The sequence below is a fragment of the Coregonus lavaretus genome (assembly GCF_964263955.1).
Source record: "Coregonus lavaretus genome assembly, contig: HAP1_SCAFFOLD_227, whole genome shotgun sequence".
Classification (NCBI taxonomy): domain Eukaryota; kingdom Metazoa; phylum Chordata; class Actinopteri; order Salmoniformes; family Salmonidae; genus Coregonus; species Coregonus lavaretus.
In genome coordinates, this window is record NW_028157256.1 from 327,172 (window position 1) to 352,038 (window position 24,867).

General features: G+C 44.0%; 1 protein-coding gene across 1 annotated transcript; it reads left to right on the forward strand.

Moving 5' to 3' along the window:
- Positions 1 to 7,317: 7,317 nt before the first annotated feature.
- LOC311125634 (inactive serine protease PAMR1-like) lies at positions 7,318 to 21,706 on the forward strand (the record flags this gene model as incomplete). The annotated part of the gene is made up of 12 exons (XM_084199667.1): positions 7,318 to 7,411; positions 12,192 to 12,371; positions 13,196 to 13,321; positions 16,420 to 16,534; positions 16,730 to 16,947; positions 17,186 to 17,293; positions 17,852 to 18,052; positions 18,312 to 18,539; positions 18,974 to 19,040; positions 19,475 to 19,716; positions 20,115 to 20,431; positions 21,134 to 21,706. 12 exons carry the CDS (start codon positions 7,318 to 7,320, stop codon positions 21,704 to 21,706), a joined length of 2,469 nt encoding a protein of 822 aa, XP_084055793.1.
- Positions 21,707 to 24,867: the final 3,161 nt, after the last annotated feature.

Genomic DNA, 24,867 nt, shown 5'->3' on the forward strand with positions numbered 1-24,867 from the left:
AAAGGTCCATTGTAATTTCTCTGTACTTTATATCTTGTTTTAGACATTCAAAATAATAATTTCCCCCCCAATGATTATTATTTGTAAAAATGTACTCAAACCTCCCACGGTCCGGATTGAATTGGCCCAGCCCACTAAGCTGTAACTGACCTGCAGTCATTCCATATCTGAACCCAGCCCACTAAGCTTTAACTGACCTGCAGTCATTCCATATCTGAACCCAGCCCACTAAGCTTTAACTGACCTGCAGTCATTCCATATCTGAACCCAGCCCACTAAGCTTTAACTGACCTGCAGTCATTCCATATCTGATTGTGTTGCACGGTGCATCCCAACCTGCAGGATCTCTAACCGGGGCCCTTGTGGTTCCAGACTCGTACTCGTCCTCTCACTCCGGACGGCGAGACTGGACGCCAGCGGGACCCTCGCCCCCGAGGAAGAGGGGCCACGGCCCCAACCTGCTGGAGCTAACAGAGTGGGGCACCCAGGCCAAGGTCCATTGCTGCAGCTCAGCCCACGGGGGGAGCTCCGACAGCTCCCAGCAATAACAGGTAAACAACACTTTTTTCCCCCCAGGGGTCTCTTGACAGATAGTGGAACTAACAGTGGCATTGTGCCACCCATGAATCCAAAAAAGTAATATGTCTCCATACAACTCTACTTAGCTTTTTTGATGTCCTCTACTGCCTAACGGTAAGGATGTTACAGCAGTAGGCTCTCTCCAAAACCATTGGGCTTGGGACTGGTTAGTCCCTTGTGGACAGACTGGTCTACATAAACCTTCACACAAACAACTGGGGAAGGTGGGGGAGGATTGAGGCTAACCCCTCTGACCTCTCTAGGGTTAGCCAGACTCGTGGGACCCCGTGTCCCAGCTCCGCGATTTGCCCTCCGATACCCCGAACTAAGCAGAAGAACACACCTTTGGGGCTTAAAATCTAATCAAGCCCCCTTACCTATCGGGCCTACAGGGCTTTGGGGAGGGGTTGGATCAGGCAGAACCTCGAGCTGTTGTCCCATGCCTTGAAATGATAACATTAACAGGTGGCGGTCGTGGTCACAAAGCAAGACACTGTGTGATCCACAATAACCCAAAGATTAGATTTAAACTTGACCTGACATAATGGCCATTAGAACTCATGTTAAGATTCCAAGGGGGGATCATTTCATCACGTTATCTAGTGCAAAGGTGATTGCAGGTTGGTAGAAACCAGAGATTTGACAGATGCTCTGTTGATAAGTAAAGCGATCAGAAAATGGGAGTGCATTGATGTTTGACAGAAGAGGATAAGATTGGAGTGTTGTCAGTGAATTGCATCAGGACACCTGTTTGTATTCACATACGCATTTGTGTGTTCTTTATTTTTTATTTTTTTTAGATTGTTGATGCACCTGTGACTCAACGCTGATTGGAAGGAGAGCCCTCCACACACAGCCCTGCATCATTCCCTGTTTCGCCTCGTCCACGGGTCCATCGACTGTCAGTAGCCACCGCCCAAACCTGCAAAAACAACGCAGACAGCAAAACAAACCGCAGTTGTTAGATAGATCTGCAGTAAAACGATGCCCACCAATACCATATCAAGGTTTCAGTGATATATATATACAGTGGGGAAAAAAAGTATTTAGTCAGCCACCAATTGTGCAAGTTCTCCCACTTAAAAAGATGAGAGAGGCCTGTAATTTTCATCATAGGTACACGTCAACTATGACAGACAAATTGAGGAAAAAAAATCCAGAAAATCACATTGTAGGATTTTTTATGAATTTATTTGCAAATTATGGTGGAAAATAAGTATTTGGTCACCTACAAACAAGCAAGATTTCTGGTTCTCACAGACCTGTATCTTCTTCTTTAAGAGGCTCCTCTGTCCTCCACTCGTTACCTGTATTAATGGCACCTGTTTGAACTTGTTATCAGTATAAAAGACACCTGTCTACAACCTCAAACAGTCACACTCCAAACTCCACTATGGCCAAGACCAAAGAGCTGTCAAAGGACACCAGAAACAAAATTGTAGACCTGCACCAGGGTGGGAAGACTGAATCTGCAATAGGTAAGCAGCTTGGTTTGAAGAAATCAACTGTGGGAGCAATTATTAGGAAATGGAAGACATACAAGACCACCTGATAATCTCCCTCGATCTGGGGCTCCACGCAAGATCTCACCCCGTGGGGTCAAAATGATCACAAGAACGGTGAGCAAAAATCCCAGAACCACACGGGGGGACCTAGTGAATGACCTGCAGAGAGCTGGGACCAAAGTAACAAAGCCTACCATCAGTAACACACTACGCCGCCAGGGACTCAAATCCGGCAGTGCGAGACGTGTCCCCCTGCTTAAGCCTGTACATGTCCAGGCCCATCTGAAGTTTGTTAGAGTGCATTGGATGATCCAGAAGAGGATTGGGAGAATGTCATATGGTCAGATGAAACCAAAATAGAACTTTTTGGTAAAAACTCAACTCGTCGTGTTTGGAGGACAGAGAATGCTGAGTTGCATCCAAAGAACACCATACCTACTATGAAGCATGGGGGTGGAAACATCATGCTTTGGGGCTGTTTTTCTGCAAAGGGACCAGGACGACTGATCCGTGTAAAGGAAAGAATGAATGGGGCCATGTATCGTGAGATTTTGAGTGAAAACCTCCTTCCATCAGCAAGGGCATTGAAGATGAAACGTGGCTGGGTCTTTCAGCATGACAATGATCCCAAACACACCGCCCGGGCAACGAAGGAGTGGCTTCGTAAGAAGCATTTCAAGGTCCTGGAGTGGCCTAGCCAGTCTCCAGATCTCAACCCCATAGAAAATCTTTGGAGGGAGTTGAAATCTGTGTTGCCCAGCGACAGCCCCAAAACATCACTGCTCTAGAGGAGATCTGCATGGAGGAATGGGCCAAAATACCAGCAACAGTGTGTGAAAACCTTGTGAAGACTTACAGAAAACGTTTGACCTGTGTCATTGCCAACAAAGGGTATATAACAAAGTATTGAGAAACTTTTGTTATTGACCAAATACTTATTTTCCACCATCATTTGCAAATAAAATCATAAAAAATCCTACAATGTGATTTTCTGGATTTTCTTTTTTCATTTTGTCTGTCATAGTTGACGTGTACCTATGATGAAAATTACAGGCCTCTCTCATCTTTTTAAGTGGGAGAACTTGCACAATTGGTGGCTGACTAAATACTTTTTTTCCCCACTGTATATATATATAGGCTGTAGATCCAGCTGTTGCACTCAGTACACGCTGACATTTTCCTGCTGTGTTTTATGTAGAAGATCAGTAACCGTTTTTCTATTGATGAGAGCGTGATCAGTTCACTCTCCGAGGTTTGTGTGTGTGTGGTTCTATTCTGTGCTGGTGTGGTTTAGGGCTAAGGGAAGCCTCACCCTGTAGCCGTGTATCTTTTGACACATGGTATGAAGGGAATCCTAAGGGTAATATGTGACGCCCCTGTCGCGTGCCTCAGTTTGCACGTAGAGTATTTCACTCACTTCCTCGTTTGTCAAAACAACTCCCTATTATGAACGTCCTCTGCTCTAGCTGTGTTCTCATTGGCTAAGATTGTAAAATGGTGTGCTGCGATTGACCTCCAGCTCACCACATAGGCCTACAGTAGTTCACATAAGATGTGGTGTCAGGGGGCATCGGACTGGCGTGTGAGGTTAGGGCAGGGAGTCCCGAACTATAGAGCCACAAGACTGTTCCAGAGGATCTCCTGAGGTTTTCAGATGCACATTTTTTTTGTATTGTTAATTTTTTTAAATACAAGTTTGACATTAAATTGACATTTTGTCATGAAATCAGAGCAATTCGGTCAAAATCAGGTTAGCAGCATTTGCTTACTGGTCGCCCCAAAGAGAAACCATCTTTAGCTTGTGCTTTCTCTGGTATAGGTGAGTGGAAGAACCTGTGATGTCCTCACCAACGTGTCTCGAGGAGGAAAGGTTGGGAACACATTTACATTTAACATTACATTTAAGTCATTTAGAAGACGCTCTTATCCAGAGCGACTTACAGTGAATACATATATATTTTTTATACTGGCCCCCCGTGGGAATCGAACCCACAACCCTGGCATTGCAAACACCATGCTCTACCAACTGAGCTACATCCCTGCCGGCCATTCCCTCCCCTACACTGGACGACGCTGGGCCAATTGTGCGCCGCCCATTAATCTCCCGGTCGCGGCCGGCTGCGACAGAGCCTGGATTCGATTCAGGATCTCTAGTGGCACAGTTAGCACTGCGATGCAGTGCCTTAGACCACTGCGCCACCTCGCGTGAGGGGCATCTATCTACTCTCTCCCTATCTGCTATGCCATACTACTGGTGATGTTACACCACACGAGTCACTGCTAGTTCTCCCCTGGGATCCAAAGGTTGGTTTAGTGTTTAACTGTTAGTTTATCCCTTCCATCTCACCAAGGGTTTTCGTGGTTCTACCAACTTTTTCAATTACATTTACGTCATTTAGCAGACGCTCTTATCCAGAGCGACTTACAGTTAGTGAGTTCATACATTATTTTCGAACCCACAACCCTGGCGTTGCAAACGCCATGCTCTACCAACTGAGCTACATCCCTGAATTTGATTTAGCAACAATCTGACTGTCTTCAAGAGATTACTGGAGCCAGACTCCTTTTCCATTGTCCTAGTTTTTTTCATTTGCATCGCATTGATTCGCATATAACACTGCATACAACACATTCCAGTCTGATAAGCTTACATCAATTCTGCTCTAAGTTTGCTTAAACTTAGCTGTCGTTTGCTTTTTAATGAAGGCTAATTATGTGAGAGAAAATCGATTTAACTTTAGGTGTCAGCTTACATTTAATGTATTGATTGGTCTAAAACAAAACGCTCGTAAGGCTGGCACTTACCTGCATGCGAAGGGCCCTTCGTTAGAGGTAGGGCCCTTCGTTAGAGGTAGGGCCCTTCGTTAGAGGTAGGGCCCTTCGTTAGAGTGGATTAGGGATCTGACTGGTAACGTGACTCAACTGAAAGCCAAAGTTTACTATGGGAATAGTGGAAATGTGCGTTGTCTAACATGGATTTCTTGGTAAGATTATGAATGAATGCAATGTAAAATACACAGATTAAATTCTCCTCTTTTATAATTGATGAATGAGGGTGCTAATCTTCCCGTCGTGTGAATTGGTGAACGGGTCTCCCGGTCGCGGCCGGCTACGACAGAGCCTGGTTACCACTGCTTGTTTGGTAGTCTTCCAACGCAATACAAGTAGTGGTCCTCTGTAGCTCAGCTGGTAGAGCACGGCGCTTGTAACGCCAAGGTAGTGGGTTCGATCCCCGGGACCACCCATACACAACAAATGTATGCACGCACGACTGTAAGTCGCTTTGGATAAAAGCGTCTGCTAAATGGCATATTATTATTATTATTATTATTATAAGTATGTAAAACAGACAGACTACCACCTAGCATGGCATGGCTGCCTTCTCAGAGACTGGCCTCGACCTCTATAGAGCTGACCTCCTCAACCTCTAGAACTATACATGAACGAGAACGATTAGCACTGCATTGTCCACTTGCAAACGTCTCACGAAGTTTAGATTTTGGGTGTGAACTGTCACTTTAACTAAAGCACTTTATTATACAGTATGTTTGATTACCACTACTTCTTAAAAACAGACTCGTTGGTATGAATGTCTGTGACATGGCGTGTGTTTCTGTGCTAACTCAGCACAGAGATTTTAGTACAATATGAAGCATTGTGGACCAGTAACAAATACCCTTTTAACACTATCGTACCTACCCCAACTGCTGGCTCTGATCACATTGTCCTTTTCAGCATGGTGCCATCAACTATGTTGGATTTGTAACCAGGCCAGCTCAGTACAGCTTTGTTTGTCTTGGGTCAGTAGTGTGAAAAGCCCTTAACAGTGCTATTGATCCAAGTCCCATATAGAGGAAATCTGCTATTGTGCCTACAGTGTAAAATGAAGGAAAGGGTCAAATATAATCCATACCCCTTGTTGTTGTACTAACTACACAGTTACATTTGATCAAGTTCTATCAATAAGTTCTAATGTGAAATGATTTGTTGATTGGTCTGTCAAATAGCACAAGGGATTGCGCCGAGTATAGCAATTAATTGTTGAATCATAGCAATGGAAAACACAAGAGAAATGTATAGAGATTATTATATATATTTTCTATTATAAACTAGATCTTTAGATATGGCTCTGGTTCACCATTGCTTCAATGCTAAAGAGTAATTGTGCTCGCATGACTCGTGAGTCAAAACTAATCTCATGAGTCTGTTTCGGCAGTCTGTGCTGTTTGACCCGTCAATGTGTTGTCGTCCGGTGTAACCCCAAGTCACTCTGTCATATATTCTCCTTTATCCTTCTACCCCTCATGGCTACTCAATGTATGTTTCTTTTGTAAAATGGATGTATTCTAAATCAATTTGTGTTTTTACTTAATTTGTAAAAGTGTAAAATATTGTATTTCTAATTAAATGCTGCTTATATACATAACCACCAGGTGGCTCTTGTCTCGTCTTTCAGGTGTGTATAATTCACAAAGGGAATGTTAAGCTGTTACCATATTGCTTAAAGGAATGGTCCACTCAAAATAGAAACCTACATGATTTTTCAATTTTACCTTGGCTGTAGTCGATTCCCCAAGACTGTTTTTGGTTATGTATTTAGCTTACTAAGGCAGTTGATAGTCTTTGTGTTCCGATGTACACAAGTGTCGAAGGGTTACAGGCTAGGGTTTGTAAATTATAGTACATAAAGTATAGGGGGGTTTTCTTTGGTTTCTTCTCAAGCTTCTCTAGAAGTAGAAGGCAAATGTCCACTAAACCTAATGGTTCTGGTCCCTATGGTCAGTTAAAATCTGAACTCTGAGTCCCATCTGGATGCAATGCCTGGAAAAAGGGAGATTTTTCAACATGGAAACTGTATCCAAGCCAGGTCATGGAAAACAAACAGTGTGATTGCAATGAGCTGTGCAGTGCCTGTCCGCCCCATTGCCTGGGGCCATTTAGTAGATAATACACTGTCATCATTACAGAAGCTTTGCCCAGGTTCAGTCCTATAGACATAACTCTATGAACAGGAATGATATTTCTGCTTATCACCGTTTGTTGGCATGGCCTCCCCGCAGATCTTGCAGGCCAGAGCCTGAGGGGGTTACAGTACAATGGCATCCTGATTCAGGCTTCCCTGAATTCACCCGCCATACACACAGATGGAAAAACTATTTCCCTGAAGTATCATCATCTCACCATCTCTGTTTGCTCCATTAAAAGTGACCGTGTTTTCCCTCAAACGCTCAACATGCCAACATGCAGCCACGCCCCTTTTCCGTTGGAGCTCCAGAACTCCACATGGCATGTCTGTAAAAACAGAAGCTGGAGAGTCCAGATGCATGGTGAGTACGCATAGATGCTTGTCCATCATTACAGAGCGAGAGAGAGTGCAGAATGCTAGTGTGACTCCTGGTGAAAAGAAAGGGTTAAATCTCTCTCTTTAGTGTGGTGTGTGAGTGATCTCCTCAACAGCTGCGTCACATCTAGAGCACAGAGAAAGAGAGGATAGTGGGGTTGATGTGGAGCGTTCTGAATAGGAACACTTTAGATTCCGGACTCCTGTCACTCCTCAGTGACATCATGTCTGTTCTGGTTCCTAGCTCTATGGTTCTGGTGAGCCAGAGGGCGCCGATGCCCCCTCATCTGCAACCAAGACACCTCCTGCCTCTTCTTCTCCGTGTCATTCTACTCTGCCTCCATGGAAGTGCCTGGCCCCACGGTAAGAGCTGGAGCGATGATTTCATCATACACTGACGATTACACATTTAATTCAGATGTATTACCCTACTGAGCATGCTGTAACTTGTGTTAGCCTCCCTATTCTGAAGTGTTCCCAGGACTTCCATTGTTAGAGTTTTGCTTTTGTTGTAATTGCAGTTGCTGAGTAATTAATTTCCCCTCTGAGTCATATGGGTACACCTAGTCATGTCTGGGTTTTAACTTCTCTGGTCCACATATCTAGTCAAGTCTGGGTTTTAACTTCTCTGGTCCACATATCTAGTCAAGTCTGGGTTTTAACTTCTCTGGTCCACATATCTAGTCAAGTCTGGGTTTTAACTTCTCTGGTCCACATATCTAGTCAAGTCTGGGTTTTAACTTCTCTGGTCCACATATCTAGTCATGTCTGGGTTTTAACTTCTCAGGTCCAAATACTGTACCTAGTGAAGTCTGGGTTATAACTTCTCTGGTCACATACTAAGTAATGTCTGGGTTTTAACTTCTCTGCTGTTAGAAAGCTGGGGAAAATGTCTGTGTATTGCCACACTCATTTTGACCAGACTGGAATGAGAATATGTATGACTGTAGTAGTTAATTAACCTCTATGGGATCGGTGTCCCGTATACGGGACGGTTGAGCTAACGTGCGCTAATGTGATTAGGATGACTGTTGTAAGTAACAGCAAACTTTCCAGGACATAGACATGTCTTATATGGGCAGAAAGCTTAAATTCTTCTTAATCTATCTGCACTGTCCAATTTACAGTAGCTATTACAGTGAAAAAATACCATGCTATTGTTTGAGGAGAGTGCACAACAACAACAAAAACTAATCACGGCAACTGGTACCTCTGAAGGTATATAATGTACTTACATTCAGTAATCTTGCTCTGATTTATCATCCTAAGGGTCCCAGAGATAAAATGTAGCATAGTTTTGTTTGATGAAATCCATTTTTGTATTCAAATGTAGGAACTGGGTTCTACAGTTTGAACCCCTGCTGTCTCTGGATACACACCCACCCCGCCCGGCCATCTAGATGTGTGAAAGTTGGTATATAAGCTAATGATCCATCATGTATGACATTCCTGGGAGTGTGTAAACTTACATTTTGTATTACCATATAATTTTTGTATGTTCTCTAGAGTTATGTACTTGATAATGTATAAATTGACCAATTTGGCATATTTGGGTAGACTTGATACAAAATAGTCCAGTATTGCAATCTGAAACTGCACACACTGCTGCCATCTAGTGGCCAAAATCTAAATCTAAAAGTTTTTTTACATTTACATTTTAGTCATTTAGCAGACGCTCTTATCCAGAGCGACTTACAGTTAGTGAGTGCATACATTATTTTTTTATTTTTCATACTGGCCCCCCGTGGGAATCGAACCCACAACCCTGGCGTTGCAAACGCCATGCTCTACCAACTGAGCTACATCCCTGCCGGCCATTCCCTCCCCTACCCTGGACGACGCTGGGCCAATTGTGCGCCGCCCTATGGGTCTCCCGGTCACGGCCGGCTACGACAGAGCCTGGATTCGAACCAGGATCTCTAGTGACACAGCTAGCACTGCAATGCAGTGCCTTAGTCCACTGCGCCACTTATTATCTTTTACCAGATCTAATGTGTTATATTCTCCTACATTAATTTCACATTTCAACAAACTTCAAAGTGTTTCCTTTCAAATGGTATCAAAAAATGCATATCCTTGCTTCAGGTCCTGAGCTACAGGCAGTTAGATTTGGTTATGTCACTTTAGGCGAAAATTGAAAAAAAGGGTCTGATCCATAAGAGGTTAACACTTAGGGACAACAAAGTCAAGGTATTGGAGTGGCCTTCACATAACTCTGTGTGGTTGTTGTTTTTATCGCACTGGTTTGCTTTATCTTGGCCAGGTCGCAGTTGTAAATGAGAATTTGTTCTCAACTGGCTTAATTAGTTAAATAAAGGTGAAATAAAAAAAATTAAAATAAAAGCCCTGACCTCAATTCTATAGAAAATGTGTGGGCAGAACTAAAAAAGTGTGTGCGAGCAGGGAGGCCTACAAACCTGACTCAGTTACACCGGCTCTGTCAGAAGGAGTGGGCCAAAATTCCCCCTACTTATTGTGGGAAGCTTTTCGAAGGCTACCCGAAACGTTTGACCCAAGTTAAACAATTTAAAGGCAATGCTACCAAATACTAATTGAGTGTTTGTAAACTTCTGACCCACTGGGAATGTGATGAAATAAATAAAAGCTGAAATAAATCATTCTCTCTACTATTATTAAACTGAGTTTAAATGTATTTGCCTAAGGTGTATGTAAACTTCCGACTTCAAATGTATGTATGCATGTATATATATGTATTCAAGGGTTTTTCTTTATTTTTACTATTTTCTACATTGTAGAATAATAGTGAAGACATCAAAACTATGAAATAATATATATGGAATCATGCATTAACCAAAAAAATGTTAAACCAAAAATATATGTTATATTTGAGATTCTTCAAAGGAGCCACCCTTTGCCTTGATGACAGCTTTGCATGATGTTGGCAAGGTAGTATTTTATACTTCAAGGGGTCTTAAAAATTCAAATCAAATTGCTAAATGATCCTTGGTATGACCTTCTTAAAACAGTTCATAATAGCTCAGTAGAACCCCAGCTTAGACAGGGCTTAGTCTGTAGAGGGTAAAAGACACGTCTTTGGCACCATCACGAGATAGGGTTAGATTGCGTTTGGGGGGGTTTCTTGCTATTGTAATGACCCCTGGGGGAGCAGGTAATGAACTTTGAACCATGAATTTACGATTCAAGCACATTACCCCTGTTCCAATAGGATTAACCCACTCAGCAGAGTTAGTCAACAGAGAGCTGTAAAATCACTGCATAGAATCACATTGGGTCCTTTTTTCTTGTCTCTCACATAGAACTTGCCACAAGACACCTGGAAGTTGATGAGAGGTATCAAACAAATTATAGTCTCACAGAGGATTGCTACCCTTAAACCCTCTTCCAGTTTACACATGCTATACTTAAGCAATAAGGCCCGAGGCGGTGTGATATATTGGCCAATGTACCACGCCTAAAATCTGTTCTTAGGACACAGCCCTTAGCAGTGATACATTGGCTATATACCACAAACCCCTGAGGTGCCATATTGCTATTATATACTGGTTACCAACATAAATATAACAGGGAGGAAGTTTTGCATCATACCCGTGGCATATTGTCTAATATACAGTGCTTTGCAAAAGTATTCATCCCCCTTGGCGTTTTTTAAATATTTTGTTCCATTACAACCTCTAATTTAAATGACATTTTATTTGGATTTCATGTAATGGACATACACAAAATAGTCCAAATTGGTGAAGTGAAATGAAAAAAATTACTTGGGTGAATAGTTATGCACGCTCAAGTTTTCTGTTTTTTTGTCTTATTTTTTGTTTGTTTCACAATAAAAAAATATTTTGCATCTTCAAAGTGGTAGGCATGTTGTGTAAATCAAATGATACAAACCCCCCAAAAAATCAATTTTAATTCCAGGTTGTAAGGCAACAAAATCGGAAAAATGCCAAGGGGGGTGAATACTTTCGCAAGCCACTGTACACACTGCTGGAATGCTGTTTCAGCCAATCAGCATCCAGGATCCAAACTACCTGGTTTATTATGTAGCTATGGCTACATTTACACAGGCAGCCCAATTCTGATCTTTTCCCCAATCATTGGCAAAAGAGCTGATCTGATTGGTCAAAAGCCCATTAGTGGGAAAAAAAAAGATTAGAATTGGGCTACCAGGTTAAACACATTAGAGCCCTACTCAAGCAAACGTGATAACCAGATCTCTGGGATAGCAAAAATAAGCTTTATACAAATAATTTTAGCCCCAAAAAACACTCTTCCAGTACAGGGAGGATACAGTTGAGGTGTGTTTGCTTTGAGTTGCGTTCAAACTGTAGCTAAATATTATTTTGAAATGTTATGAATCAAAACGTGCATTCATGTAGACTATAGAGCATGTTATTTTACAGAAGCAGTAATTCTAGACAGATGAACGCCGTGCCTCATGACATGTTGGGTTCACAACATGCCGGTCTCTTTATGTGAAACTCCCTTGATATGGCATTGCTTGTTCTTTTGAGTTTAGGCTTGGTATCATGTGTTGTACAAGTGTGTATTAATACATGTGTGAATTGGAAATGTGTTTGTATGTGAGAGGCCCTAGGGGAGTGGCGTCACGACCAGGGACAGCCATTGGAGCAATTAGGGTTAAGTGCCTTGCTCAAGGGCACATTCTTCACCTTGCCGGCTCGTGGATTAGATCTAGCGACCATTCGGTTACTGGCCCAACGCTCTAACCTGCCACGCTAAAATGGGCTTTAGAAAATACATTTGATTGACTGATTGCTTTGATTTAGATTCCAGAGGTGTGGTGGATGACAAGTGTCCCAGCTCAGAGTGGAACCACATGTGTGGGGACTGTTGTGAGTACCACCTGATCCAGTGTAGGTGTCCCTCCCAGGGTGCACGGGTCGGGTACTCCGTCCCCTGCTGCCGCAATGAACTGGACCAGTGTGACCCCTGCATCATCCACCCTGGTAAACAACCTATCAGACCTCTACCAAAGATACTGGTAACTAACCCAAGATATCTCATCGGTGTTGTTTCTAGTGGGAGCAAATGAAGCATAGTGGACAGAACAAGCAAGGAGGTGGGCAGAACCAAGCATGACCTAGCGAGATCCTATTGGTGGGTTTTAGCATATATTTGCATATTTCTGCTAGGTAACGCCTTCTTTGTGAAGTGTGCATGTGCAATAATTCAATTCGCCGTTGCATTCCTTCTAAACGACACCATTTTTTGAAACTTTGGCAAAGGGTAAAGTCTACAAAACTTAGTCCACTCTGTACAGATTGTAATTTTGGGAAGAGAACTGTATTGAGATCGAATGTTTTATCAATGAGAAAATGTGCAGAATGTCCGCCAAGTTTCATTTAGCTCAATTTTCTCCCACTTCCCGCCATTGGACTTCCTCTCATCACCATATTTGGTGGTGAGAAGAAGCTCTAAACGGACGCTTCAGATGTATACATCCGGTGAGACATCTGGCTCCTTCTTATAATCTGTGCCTCTACTGCTTCCCTGTTGCTCCCTTCCAGCTTTCTTACCCAATACAACTGTTTGTACACTGACCTTTTTCTTCTTATTCTTCACATGATGATAACGCTTTACGTTAAGATGTACATACAAGGATTTATACCGGTTATAAGTCGTTTATTCACTTTTTCTTTCGGATTTATAAACGTTTAATTAATCAAACATTTAAAAGTGATAAAACATTGGTTGAAATTGCATGTCATTTAACTGCTTGCAGGAACGCTGGTCTGATCCACTGGTCCCCCTGTTTCTGCTCTTCCCTCAGGCTGCAGTCTGTTTGAGAACTGTAAGACCTGTCACAATGGGACGTGGGAGGCCAGGGACGATTTCTTCATCCGAGGGAGATTCTGTACAGACTGTCGTCAGGGTTGGGCAGGTGGAGACTGCAAGAGTGAGTAAGCTGTTTCAGGGGTAGAGCGTTTTTCTAAATTACAGTGTTTGGGAGTTTCTCACTTGTTTCATTGCCAGTGTTGGGGAGTAGTGAACTACGTGTAATTCAACTAGTTTTGTAACTACATTTTGCAGTAGCTTGGTGGTAGTTGAACTGAATTGAAATTTTGGTACTCTTTCAGCAGTTAATTATTTTATAGCCATGTAGCAGTGTATCTACAGTTGAAATCGGAAGTTTACATACACTTAGGTTGGAGTCATTAAAACTAGTTTTTCAACCACTCTACACATTTCTTGTTAACAAACTATACTTTTGGCATGTTGGTTAGGACATCTACTTTGTGCATGACACAAGTAATTTTTCCAACAATTGTTTACAGACAGATTATTTCACTTATAATTCACTGTATCACAATTCCAGTGGGTCAGAAGTTTACATACACTAAGTTGACTATGCCTTTAAACAGCTGGGAAAATTCCAGAAAACAATGGCATGGCTTTAGAAGCTTCTGATAGGCGAATTGACATCATTTGAGTCAATTGGGTCAATTGAGTCAATAGGGCGGCAGGTAGCTTAGTGGGTAAGAGCGTTATGCCAGTAACCGAAAGGTCGCTGTTTCTAATCCCCGAGCCGACTAGGTGAAAAATCTGTCGATGTGCCTTTGAGCAAGGCACTTAACCCTAATTGCTCATGTAAGTCGCTCTGGATAAGAGCATCTGCTAAATGACTAAAATATAAATGTAAATGTAATTGGAGGTGTGGATGTATTTCAAGGCCTACCTTCAAACTCAGTGCCTCTTTGCTTGACATCATGGGAAAATCAAAAGAAATCAGCCAAGACCTCAGCAAAAAATTGTAGACCTCCACAAGTCTGGTTCATCCTTGGGAGCAATTTCCAAACGGCTGAAGGTGCCACGTTCATCTGTACAAACAATAGTATGCAAGTATAAACACCATGGGACCACGCAGCTGTCATACCGCTCAGGAAGGAGACGCGTTCTGTCTCCTAGAGAATAACGTACTTTGGTACGAAAAGTGCAAATCAATCCCAGAACAACAGCAAAGGACCTTGTGAAGATGCTGGAGGAAACAGGTACAAAAGTATCTATATCCACAGTAAAACGAGTCCTATATCAACATTACCTGAAAGGCTGCTCAGCAAGGAAGAAGCCACTGCTCCAAAACCGCCATAAAATAGCCAGACTATGGTTTGCAATTGCACATGGGGACAAGATTGTACTTTTTGGAGAAATGTCCTCTGGTCTGATGAAACAAAAATAGAACTGTTTGGCCATAATGACCATCGTTATGTTTGGAGGAAAATGGGTGTGGCTTGCAAGCCGAAGAACACCATCCCAACCATGAAGCACGGGGGTGGCAGCATCATGCTGTGGGGGTGCTTTGCTGCAGGAGGGACTGGTGCATTTCACAAAATAGATGGCATCATGAGGAAGGAAAATCATGTGGATATATTGAAGCAACAGCTCAAGACATCAGTCAGGAAGTTAAAGCTTGGTCGCAAATGTGTCTTCCAAATGGACAATGACCCCAAGCATACTTCCAAAGTTGTGGCAAAATGGCTTAAGGACAACAAAGTCAAGGTATTGGAGTGGCCATCACAAAGCCCTGACCTCAATCCTATAGAAAATGTGTGGGCAGAACTGAAAAAGCATGTGCGAGCAAGGAGGCCTACAAACCTGACTCAGTTACACTAGCTCTGTCAGGAGGAATGGGCCAAAATTCACCCTACTTATTGTGGGAAGCTTGTGGAAGGCTACCCGAAACGTTTGACCCGAGTTAAAAAATTTAAAGGCAATGCTAACAAATACTAATTGAGTGTATGTAAACTTCTGACCCACTGGGAATGTGATGAAATAAATAAAAGCTGAAATAAATAATTCTCTCTACTATTATTCAGACATTTCACATTCTTAAAATAAAGTGGTGATCCTAACTGACCTAAGACAGGGAATTTTTACTAGGATTAAATGTCAGGAATTGTGAAAAATTGAGTTTAAATGTATTTGGCTAAGTTGTATGTAAACTTCCGACTTCAAATGTAACTGCTGGAACTACACACTACTTTATAGCCATGTAGCATTGTAGCTAACTACTGGAACTACACACTACTTTATAGCCATGTAGCGGTGTAGCTAACTACTGGAACTACACACTACTTTATAGCCATGTAGCGGTGTAGCTAACTACTGGAACTACACACTACTTTATAGCCATGTAGCAGTGTAGCTAACTACTGGAACTACACACTACTTTATAGCCATGTAGCAGTGTAGCTAACAACTGGAACTACACACTACTTTATAGCCATGTAGCAGTGTAGCTAACAACTGGAACTACACACTACTTTATAGCCATGTAGCGGTGTAGCTAACAACTGGAACTACACACTACTTTATGGGGCGGCAGGTAGCTTAGTGGGTAAGAGCGTTGTGCCAGTAACCGAAAGGTCGCTGGTTCTAATCCCTGAGCCGACTAGGTGAAAAATCTGTCGATGTGCCCTTAAGCAAGGCACTTAACCCTAATTGCTCCTGTAAGTCGCTCTGGATAAGAGCGTCTGCTAAATGACTAAAATGTAAAATGTAAAAATGATAGCCATGTAGCATTGTAGCTAACAACTGGAACTACACTACTTCATAGCCATGTAGTAGTGTAGCTAACTACTGGAACTACACTACTTTTTTTGCACAAAGAAAATGTGTGAAGTAGACAATAATGTCCTTTCTTTTTCGGCATCAGACCTGCCTAATTCTCACTAGAAAGTTCTTATGTTTAATAGTCTATATTACACATTCTGTTATCATCTGACTCCAGAGTGATCTATTCTTGCAATTTTGTATTCTATGACATTTCAGATTTATATATGTAACTTTAGTTAAGTAAACTATGTTTAGAACTTTAGTGTAGCTTAACTTCTGTCAATGTGATGTAATTGGTAGCTTGGTAAACTATATTTTCAGAGTAGCTTCCCCAACACTGTTCATTACAAAAAAATGTAATGACTTGCTGCAAACCATAAAAATGTTACAATCTTTTTGTGTTGCATCATGTGAGCTCAGAGTATGTGTTCTTGTTCCTAGCATGTGGAGGGGTGATTCGTAGAGCCCAGGGCCACATCATGTTGGAGAGTTACCCCATCAATGCGCACTGTGAGTGGAGGGTGCAGGTAGAGAGAGGGGAGAACGTGGAGCTCAGGTTGGTCCCTGAATTGATCATACTGTACTATACCGTCAAAAATCATTGAATCGCTCATTGGTTTTCATGAAGTTGAATGGTATTCTATGAGGAAGTTGTCTGTCACAATCCATGGACACCGGATATAGATTTGTATCTTCTCCTACTTAACAGCCGAACATAATCATAACCAAGACCTTGTTTGGTTCCGTCCAGGTTCTCCATGCTTAGTCTAGAGCCTGACCTCAACTGTCACTATGACTACGTGGAGCTGCGGGATGGTGACAGCCTGAGCTCCCCTGTCATTGGCCGGTTTTGTGGGAATGAGCTGCCTCCACCAATCAGAACCTCTGGAACCAGGCTGCACGTCCTGTTTGTCTCAGACGGCTACAACAACTTTGATGGCTTCTTTGCCACTTTTCAGGAGATCTCGGGTAGCTACAGGCAGGGATTATTGCCATCATGAACAACACTTTAGCATAGATTGTTGCATGTCCTTACATGGTTATATTTTGGCCAATATTATTTAAATGATTTTAATCCATCAGCCGGTCGGTCAGTCAGTCATCCTGTCTGTCGCTCATCCTGTCTGTTTATTCAAATTATTATTATTCATTATCATTAATAATTTGTCTAATTGTCTGTTTGTTTCATAGTTGTGCTCCCTTGCAGCGTGCAGCCCCTCCCCTTGTCAGCACCATGGCACCTGTTTCCGGGACCCAGTACAGTCTTTTCGCTGTGCATGTCTGGCAGGTTACACAGGTCAACTCTGTGAGAATGGTTAGTGATCCGTCTGCTCCCAATAACCTAATTTCCCCACCAAACAAAGTGAGTTATTCATTTCATTCAGGTATTATAAAACCTAGCTCTACTGCTTGCTGGGAGGATAACCTTTTACTGCAGTGGGTTAAAATCAGGGTCACACAGAGTGTTTCTTGGTCGTCTTAAACAAATCTACTCTGAAAAAAAAGTATACACCTCACACACATGGTTATGGGCTTTAAAAAGAAGACACCTGCACCATGTCAGATATAGAGTTGAAATGTCTTCAATTTTGAGTTTGCATCCCAATATTACACTATATATACACAGAAGACTGAAATATAACAAAACTGTTTTACATAGAAACACTGGATTTTCATCAGTAAAAAAAAAAAAATCTTTAATACAAATATTAACATTCCACCCATGAGGCCAAAGAGGGCGCTTTCAGGGTCATTTCAGGAGTCCAGACCAAACTGGGGATGGTTGATATAATATTTCTACACAGACCACACTCTCTCTCTCTCTCTCTCTCTCTCTCTCTCTCTCTCTCTCTCTCTCTCTCCCCCCTTCCAGTTGCTAGGAGACAGGTGTGTGTGTTGCCGGCGAGGCCCGTGAACGGAGAGCTCCTCTCTGTGTACGGCCTGGGGGATGAACTCCTGGCTGTTCAGTACCTGTGTCACCCACCCTACACACTGACTGGCACCCCCCAGAGGACCTGCCTGCCCAATGCCACCTGGAGTGGCACAGTGCCCATCTGTGGAAAGGTAGATAAAGGTAAAGTTCAAGATCATGGAAATGAATGGATCAACTTTATTGATCCCCAGCACAGACAGGAATGAAGCAGACATGAGTACTGATGGAACAGGTACATTACATTAGATGATGCCTCACGTGTCAATAAAATAAACGACACAATGAAAACAAGAAGAGAGTACACAAGGAATGAACATACGTGACAGAGTCATGGTAGACCATTGAATGACCAGTACATTTCTCAATACATGATTCTCCTCCCTCTCTTCACCTCTCTCAGAGCCCATTAGACCCAGTCAGAGGGGTGCAGACCCAGTCAGAGGCCCGGGGAGGTGTCCTCCTCCAGCCAGGCTGCACCATGGCTACCTCCAGCTGGTCCGGGGCTCTGGGGGAGGTCCTGACACAGTGGACTACTTCTGTAACACCTCCTACATCCTGAGTGGAGGCTCCCGGAGCACCTGTCTCTCAGACGGCTCGTGGAGTGGCCGGCGACCACTGTGTGTGAGAGGTATACTGACAGCAATCAGTCAGTTGGATAAAACCCCTGCACATGTTTATCCACATTTATAAACTGAGTTGTTCGAGCCCTGAATGCTGATTGTCTGAAAGCCGTGGTATATCAGACCGTATACCACAGGTATAACAAAACATGTATTTATACTGCTCTAATTACATTGGTAACCAGTTTATAATAGCAATAAGGCACCTCGGGGGTTTGTGATATATGGCCAATATACCACGGCTAAGGGCTGTATCCAGGTACTCCATGTTGCGTCGTGCTTAAGAACAGCCCTTAGCCGTGGTATATTGGCCATATACCACACCACCTTGGGCCTTATTGCTTAAATAACATCAGACTGTACAGTGCTTTAGTGTTGTTGTTTAGGTTATTGGACAATACTGTTGATTACGTGGTTAAGTGCTCTTTCTCTGTGTCCACAGCCTGTCGAGAGCCTAAGGTATCTGAGCTGGTGAGACACAAGATTGTGAAGCCAATGGCCCCATCCAGGTATGACCCGTACTAACACTACTATATGTCTCATTCTGACTGTTTGTATGTCAATCTGTACAAAGCCGGCACCTTGGGTGAATTTAAACACTGCTACTGGTTTTTAGAGTGGATTAGGTTTTATTTTACAGCAGAGGTGTCAAACTCATTCCACAGAGGGCCGAGTCTCTGCAGGTTTTAGTTTTTTCCTTTCAATTAAGACCTAGACAACCTGGTGAGGGGAGCTCCTTACTAATTAGTGACCTTAATTCCTCTGTCAAGTACAAGGGTGAAGCGAAAACCCGCAGACACTCGGCCCTCCGTGGAATGAGTTTGACACGTGTTTTACAGACAATAACTTCCCAGTAAACATTTATTCTATATCTATTTTAAACGTGTCCATTGTTAAGTGTATTCTCCTTGTCCATAGACACCTTCTCTGTCCCCTACTACAGGAAAAGTCCAGTCCACAGGCTTTACACCTCGTCTAGGCATAAGGTCTATGACCCACCCTCCTCGGGGAAGCTTCCCAGCACCCAAGACCCTACCCTGGGGGAGTTACCCCGTGGTTTCCACCACCTGTACACCAGCATTGATTATGCGTGTGCCCTCCCTCTCTACCAACACCGTGGTAGCCCCCGGCGCACCTGTCTGAAGACAGGCAGGTGGAGTGGGCGTCATGTCTCCTGCTCGCCAGGTGAGGGCAGCACTGACTTATAGAAAAGCTGCAAAGAAAGGGAGATGTACTCAAACTTAGTCAGCCAATGAACAGATTCGTTTTTTCGAATATGGTCCAACTTTATTGGATCCATTTATACAATTTAGTACACATTAATCACTGTACAAGTGTCCCTGATACATTTACGTCATTTAGCAGACTCTCGGGTTAAGTGCCTTGCTCAAGGGCACATTGACAGATTTTTCACCTAGTTGGCTCGGGGATTCAAACCAGCAACCTTTTGGTTACTGGCCAAACGCTCTTAACTGCTAGGCTACCTGCCTCCGCAGGTGTACATGGAGGTTAGAAACATAGTCAGAAAACAACCTATTTCCTCTCCCATCTCTGACACCTACTCCTCTCTCTTTCTGTGACAGTGTGTGGTCAACTCCCAGCAGCCTTTAGCCCTCAGAACCTCACTGAGATTGGCTGGCCCTGGCATGCAGCCATCTACCTACGCTCCCCCAGCATCCGCAGTGCTGGCTCTAGCCTACAGGGGGCACCAGAGGAGGCCTCCTCTCCCTGGCAGCTGACGTGCAGTGGAGCTCTAGTCACCCAGCTCAGTGTGCTGGTGGCAGGTCACTGCCTGGTGGTTGCAGGAGTGGGCAAGCCCCAGTGGGTAGATCCAACCAACATTAAAGTGGTGATGGGAATACACAGCCAGGGCCAGATGAAGACACTGCAACAACTGCAGGTGGGTGTGAGTGATACTAGGCTAGGGGGATGCTGTTTATTTTGTATTTATTTTATTTAACCTTTATTTAACTAAGCAAGTCAGTTAAGAACAAATTCTTATTTACAACGACTGCCTACTTGTAAAGCACCCCCGGCCAAAACCTCCCCTAATCCGGACGACGCTGGGCCAATTGTGCGCCGCCCAGCTGTATCTACACAGGGCGTAAAAGTGTGGGCGTGATACACTTTATGTAAGGGAAAATCAAGTCTGGCATTTCAAAGTGGAAATTACAAACTTCAGAAGCCTTTCTAAACCTCAAATACACTACAAGTTTTACCTTTCTGCACTGTTCTCCTTCAACAGGGTGATCAAATTAAGATCCTACATCTGTATGACACACTGGTATAACTAATATATTGTCATGTCAATGGGAGATGTTGGAAACTAAGGTTGGGAATTTGTCCTAAACAATTAGACCTCCTTGCGTTATGCACAAACACTTGTCCCCTCCAGAGAACAGATTGTAGGAGTGTTGTCGCCAACCGCACCGACCAAATCTCAATGCACATGGCAAGTCTGTAAGCTGTGCTTAGGTCCTGCCAAGTTGCATGCTGGGGCACTTATGTGTTTAGACTGAGCCAAGCAAGCTGCCACTGCTCTAACTCTCTGTACGGCATTCATTTTGGTTCGATCTGCCTCATGTCTCCTCTGATCCAACAGGTTTCCTCTGTCTTGACTCATCCCAGCTTCGATCCTGTGACACTGGACTCAGACCTGGCTGTTCTGAAGCTACGGGACAAGGCCAAGATCAGTGAGCGTGTGCTGCCCGTGTGTCTCCCCAAAATGCAAGGCGGGGAGGTGACCGCCACACAGGGCTATGCCACAGGCTGGCTCCTTGCATTTGAATCAAGGTCCAGTTCCAAACCCAGTGTAGCCGGCGAGACAGCCCAGACTGGAGTGGTCGAGCTGGGGGATGTCGTTCAGTGCGAGAGGCAGTTTGCTCTGAGCGGGGCCCCTGTCACCATCACTGACAATATGCTGTGTACAATGCACCACCCTCTCAATCCCACCAAGCCTTGTCCCACTGTCAGTGCAGGCATCACAATCATACCATCTCCTGCCACTAAGCCATCATCGGGTCCTTCGGAGGGACAGGGGGACAATAGTGTTGTCTGGGAGCTTCTGGCTTTAGAAAGTTTTGGTGATGAGAAATGGAACTGTGGCCCAGTGCTTTACACAGTCCATGCCCGGATAAACAACTTCAAAGACTGGATAGAGAAAAACATGAAGTAGATCTCTGATTTGACTCCACGTCTCAGCCACTGTCACCATCATCGACAGTCTGTTTTTTATTTTCTAACAACTCACTTCCTCACTGTGCGAGTTCCCTGAAATAGATGGCAGGGCTAAGCGCTTGGCAGTGTATTCTGCTGAGCCAATTGGAAACTTCCTAAGACGAGATGTGGGGAGGACAGTCATCCCTGGCACTATTTACTATTATGTATATTTTGCACTAATTACTATTATGTACACTGAACAAAAATATAAACGCAACATGTAAAGTGTTGGTTTCATGAGCTGAAATAAAAGACCCCAAAAATGTTCCATACGCACAAAAAGCTTATTTCTCTCAAATGTTGTACACAAATGTGTTTACATCCCTGTTAGTGAGCATTTCTCCTTTGCTGAGATAATCCATCCACCTGACAGGTGTGGCATATCAAGAAGCTGATTAAACAGCATGGTCATTACACAGGTGCACCTTGTGCTGTGGACAATAAAAGGCCACTCTAAAATGAGCAGTTTTGTCACACAACACAATGCCACAGATGTCTCAAGGTTTGAGGGAGAGTGCAATTGGCATGGTGACTGCAGGAATATCCACAAGAGCTGTTGCCAGAGAATGTAATGTTCATTTCTCTACCATAAGCTGCCTCCAATGTCTTTTTAAAGAATTTGGTAGTACGTCCAACTGGCCTCACAACCGCAGACCACGTGTATGGTGTCGTGTGAGCGGTTTGCTGATGTCGACGATGTGAACAGAGTGCCCCATGGTGGCGGTGGGGTTATGGTATGGGCAGGCATAAGCTACGGACAATGAACACAATTGCATTGTATCGATGGCAATTTGATTACACAGAGATACCGTATTTGTATTTATTATGGATCCCCATTGTCTGCTGCCAAGGCTGCTGATCCACGCCCCTACTTTTTTTTAAGGTATCTGTGACCAACAGATGCATATCTGTATTCCCAGTCGTGAAATCTGTAGATTAGGGCCTAATGAATTGATTTCAATTGACTGATTTCCTTATATGAACTGTAATTGTTGCATGTTGCATTTATATTTTTGTTCAGTATTTATTTACCACTAATTACTATTATGTCTATTGATTTACTACTCATCCCAAGGAGAATGATGACTGCAAATGTCATAACCATATCATAACCATATCATAAGCATATCATAACCATAAAATAACCATATCATAATCATATCATAATCATATCATAACCATATCATATCCTTGTTTAATCCGGGGTTAAATACAAGCTTTTTGTACATTTTGGATAATTTAAATAACATAATAATAAATATTTTTTTGTTGAATGTATGTGTGTACTGAACTGTACTGAACTGTCGAGCCCTATGTACAGTAGGTCTATGTACTATACTATACTCTATTATACTGTACTGTACTATACTGTATTGTTCTGTATTATACTCTATTATACTGTACTGTACTATACTGTATTATACTGTACGTACTGTGTACATTAAATGTAAGTGTGAAAGTGAATGTGTGTTGTGTGTATCTGCGTGTCTGTGTGAGCGAATGTGAGCCTCACTGCAGACAGTCAAACATGTGCTGTCACTCATTGGGGAACACTCAGAGGATTTGCCGTCCTTATCCTTCTGTTTGTCCGACTCAGACAGACACCTCAGCTTCCCCCCAGCTCCTCAGACAGACACCTCAGCTTCCCCCCAGCTCCTCAGAACAGGATGTCTGTTTGTCAGACTCAGACAGACAGCTCAGCTTCCCCCCAGCTCCTCAGACAGACACCTCAGCTTCCCCCCAGCTCCTCAGAACAGGATGTCTGTTTGTCAGACTCAGACAGACACCTCAGCTTCCCCCCAGCTCCTCAGACAGACACCTCAGCTTCCCCCCAGCTCCTCAGAACAGGATGTCTGTTTGTCAGACTCAGACAGACACCTCAGCTTCCCCCCAGCTCCTCAGACAGACACCTCAGCTTCCCCCCAGCTTCTCAGACAGACACCTCAGCTTCCCCCCAGCTCCTCAGACAGACACCTCAGCTTCCCCCCAGCTCCTCACAACAGGATGTCTGTTTGTCAGACTCAGACAGACACCTCAGCTTCCCCCCAGCTCCTCAGAACAGGATGTATGTTTGTCAGACTCAGACAGACACCTCAGCTTCCCCCCAGCTCCTCAGACAGACACCTCAGCTTCCCCCCAGCTCCTCAGAACAGGATGTCTGTTTGTCAGACTCAGACAGACACCTCAGCTTCCCCCCAGCTCCTCACAACAGGATGTCTGTTTGTCAGACTCAGACAGACACCTCAGCTTCCCCCCAGCTCCTCACAACAGGATGTCTGTTTGTCAGACTCAGACAGACACCTCAGCTTCCCCCCAGCTCCTCACAACAGGATGTCTGTTTGTCAGACTCAGACAGACACCTCAGCTTCCCCCCAGCTCCTCAGACAGACACCTCAGCTTCCCCCCAGCTCCTCACAACAGGATGTCTGTTTGTCAGACTCAGACAGACACCTCAGCTTCCCCCCAGCTCCTCAGAACAGGATGTATGTTTGTCAGACTCAGACAGACACCTCAGCTTCCCCCCAGCTCCTCAGACAGACACCTCAGCTTCCCCCCAGCTCCTCAGAACAGGATGTCTGTTTGTCAGACTCAGACAGACACCTCAGCTTCCCCCCAGCTCCTCACAACAGGATGTCTGTTTGTCAGACTCAGACAGACACCTCAGCTTCCCCCCAGCTCCTCACAACAGGATGTCTGTTTGTCAGACTCAGACAGACACCTCAGCTTCCCCCCAGCTCCTCACAACAGGATGTCTGTTTGTCAGACTCAGACAGACACCTCAGCTTCCCCCCAGCTCCTCAGACAGACACCTCAGCTTCCCCCCAGCTCCTCAGAACAGGATGTCTGTTTGTCAGACTCAGACAGACACCTCAGCTTCCCCCCAGCTCTTCAGACAGACACCTCAGCTTCCCCCCAGCTCCTCAGAACAGGATGTCTGTTTGTCAGACTCAGACAGACACCTCAGCTTCCCCCCAGCTCCTCAGACAGACACCTCAGCTTCCCCCCAGCTCCTCAGAACAGGATGTCTGTTTGTCAGACTCAGACAGACACCTCAGCTTCCCCCCAGCTCCTCAGACAGACACCTCAGCTTCCCCCCAGCTTCTCAGACAGACACCT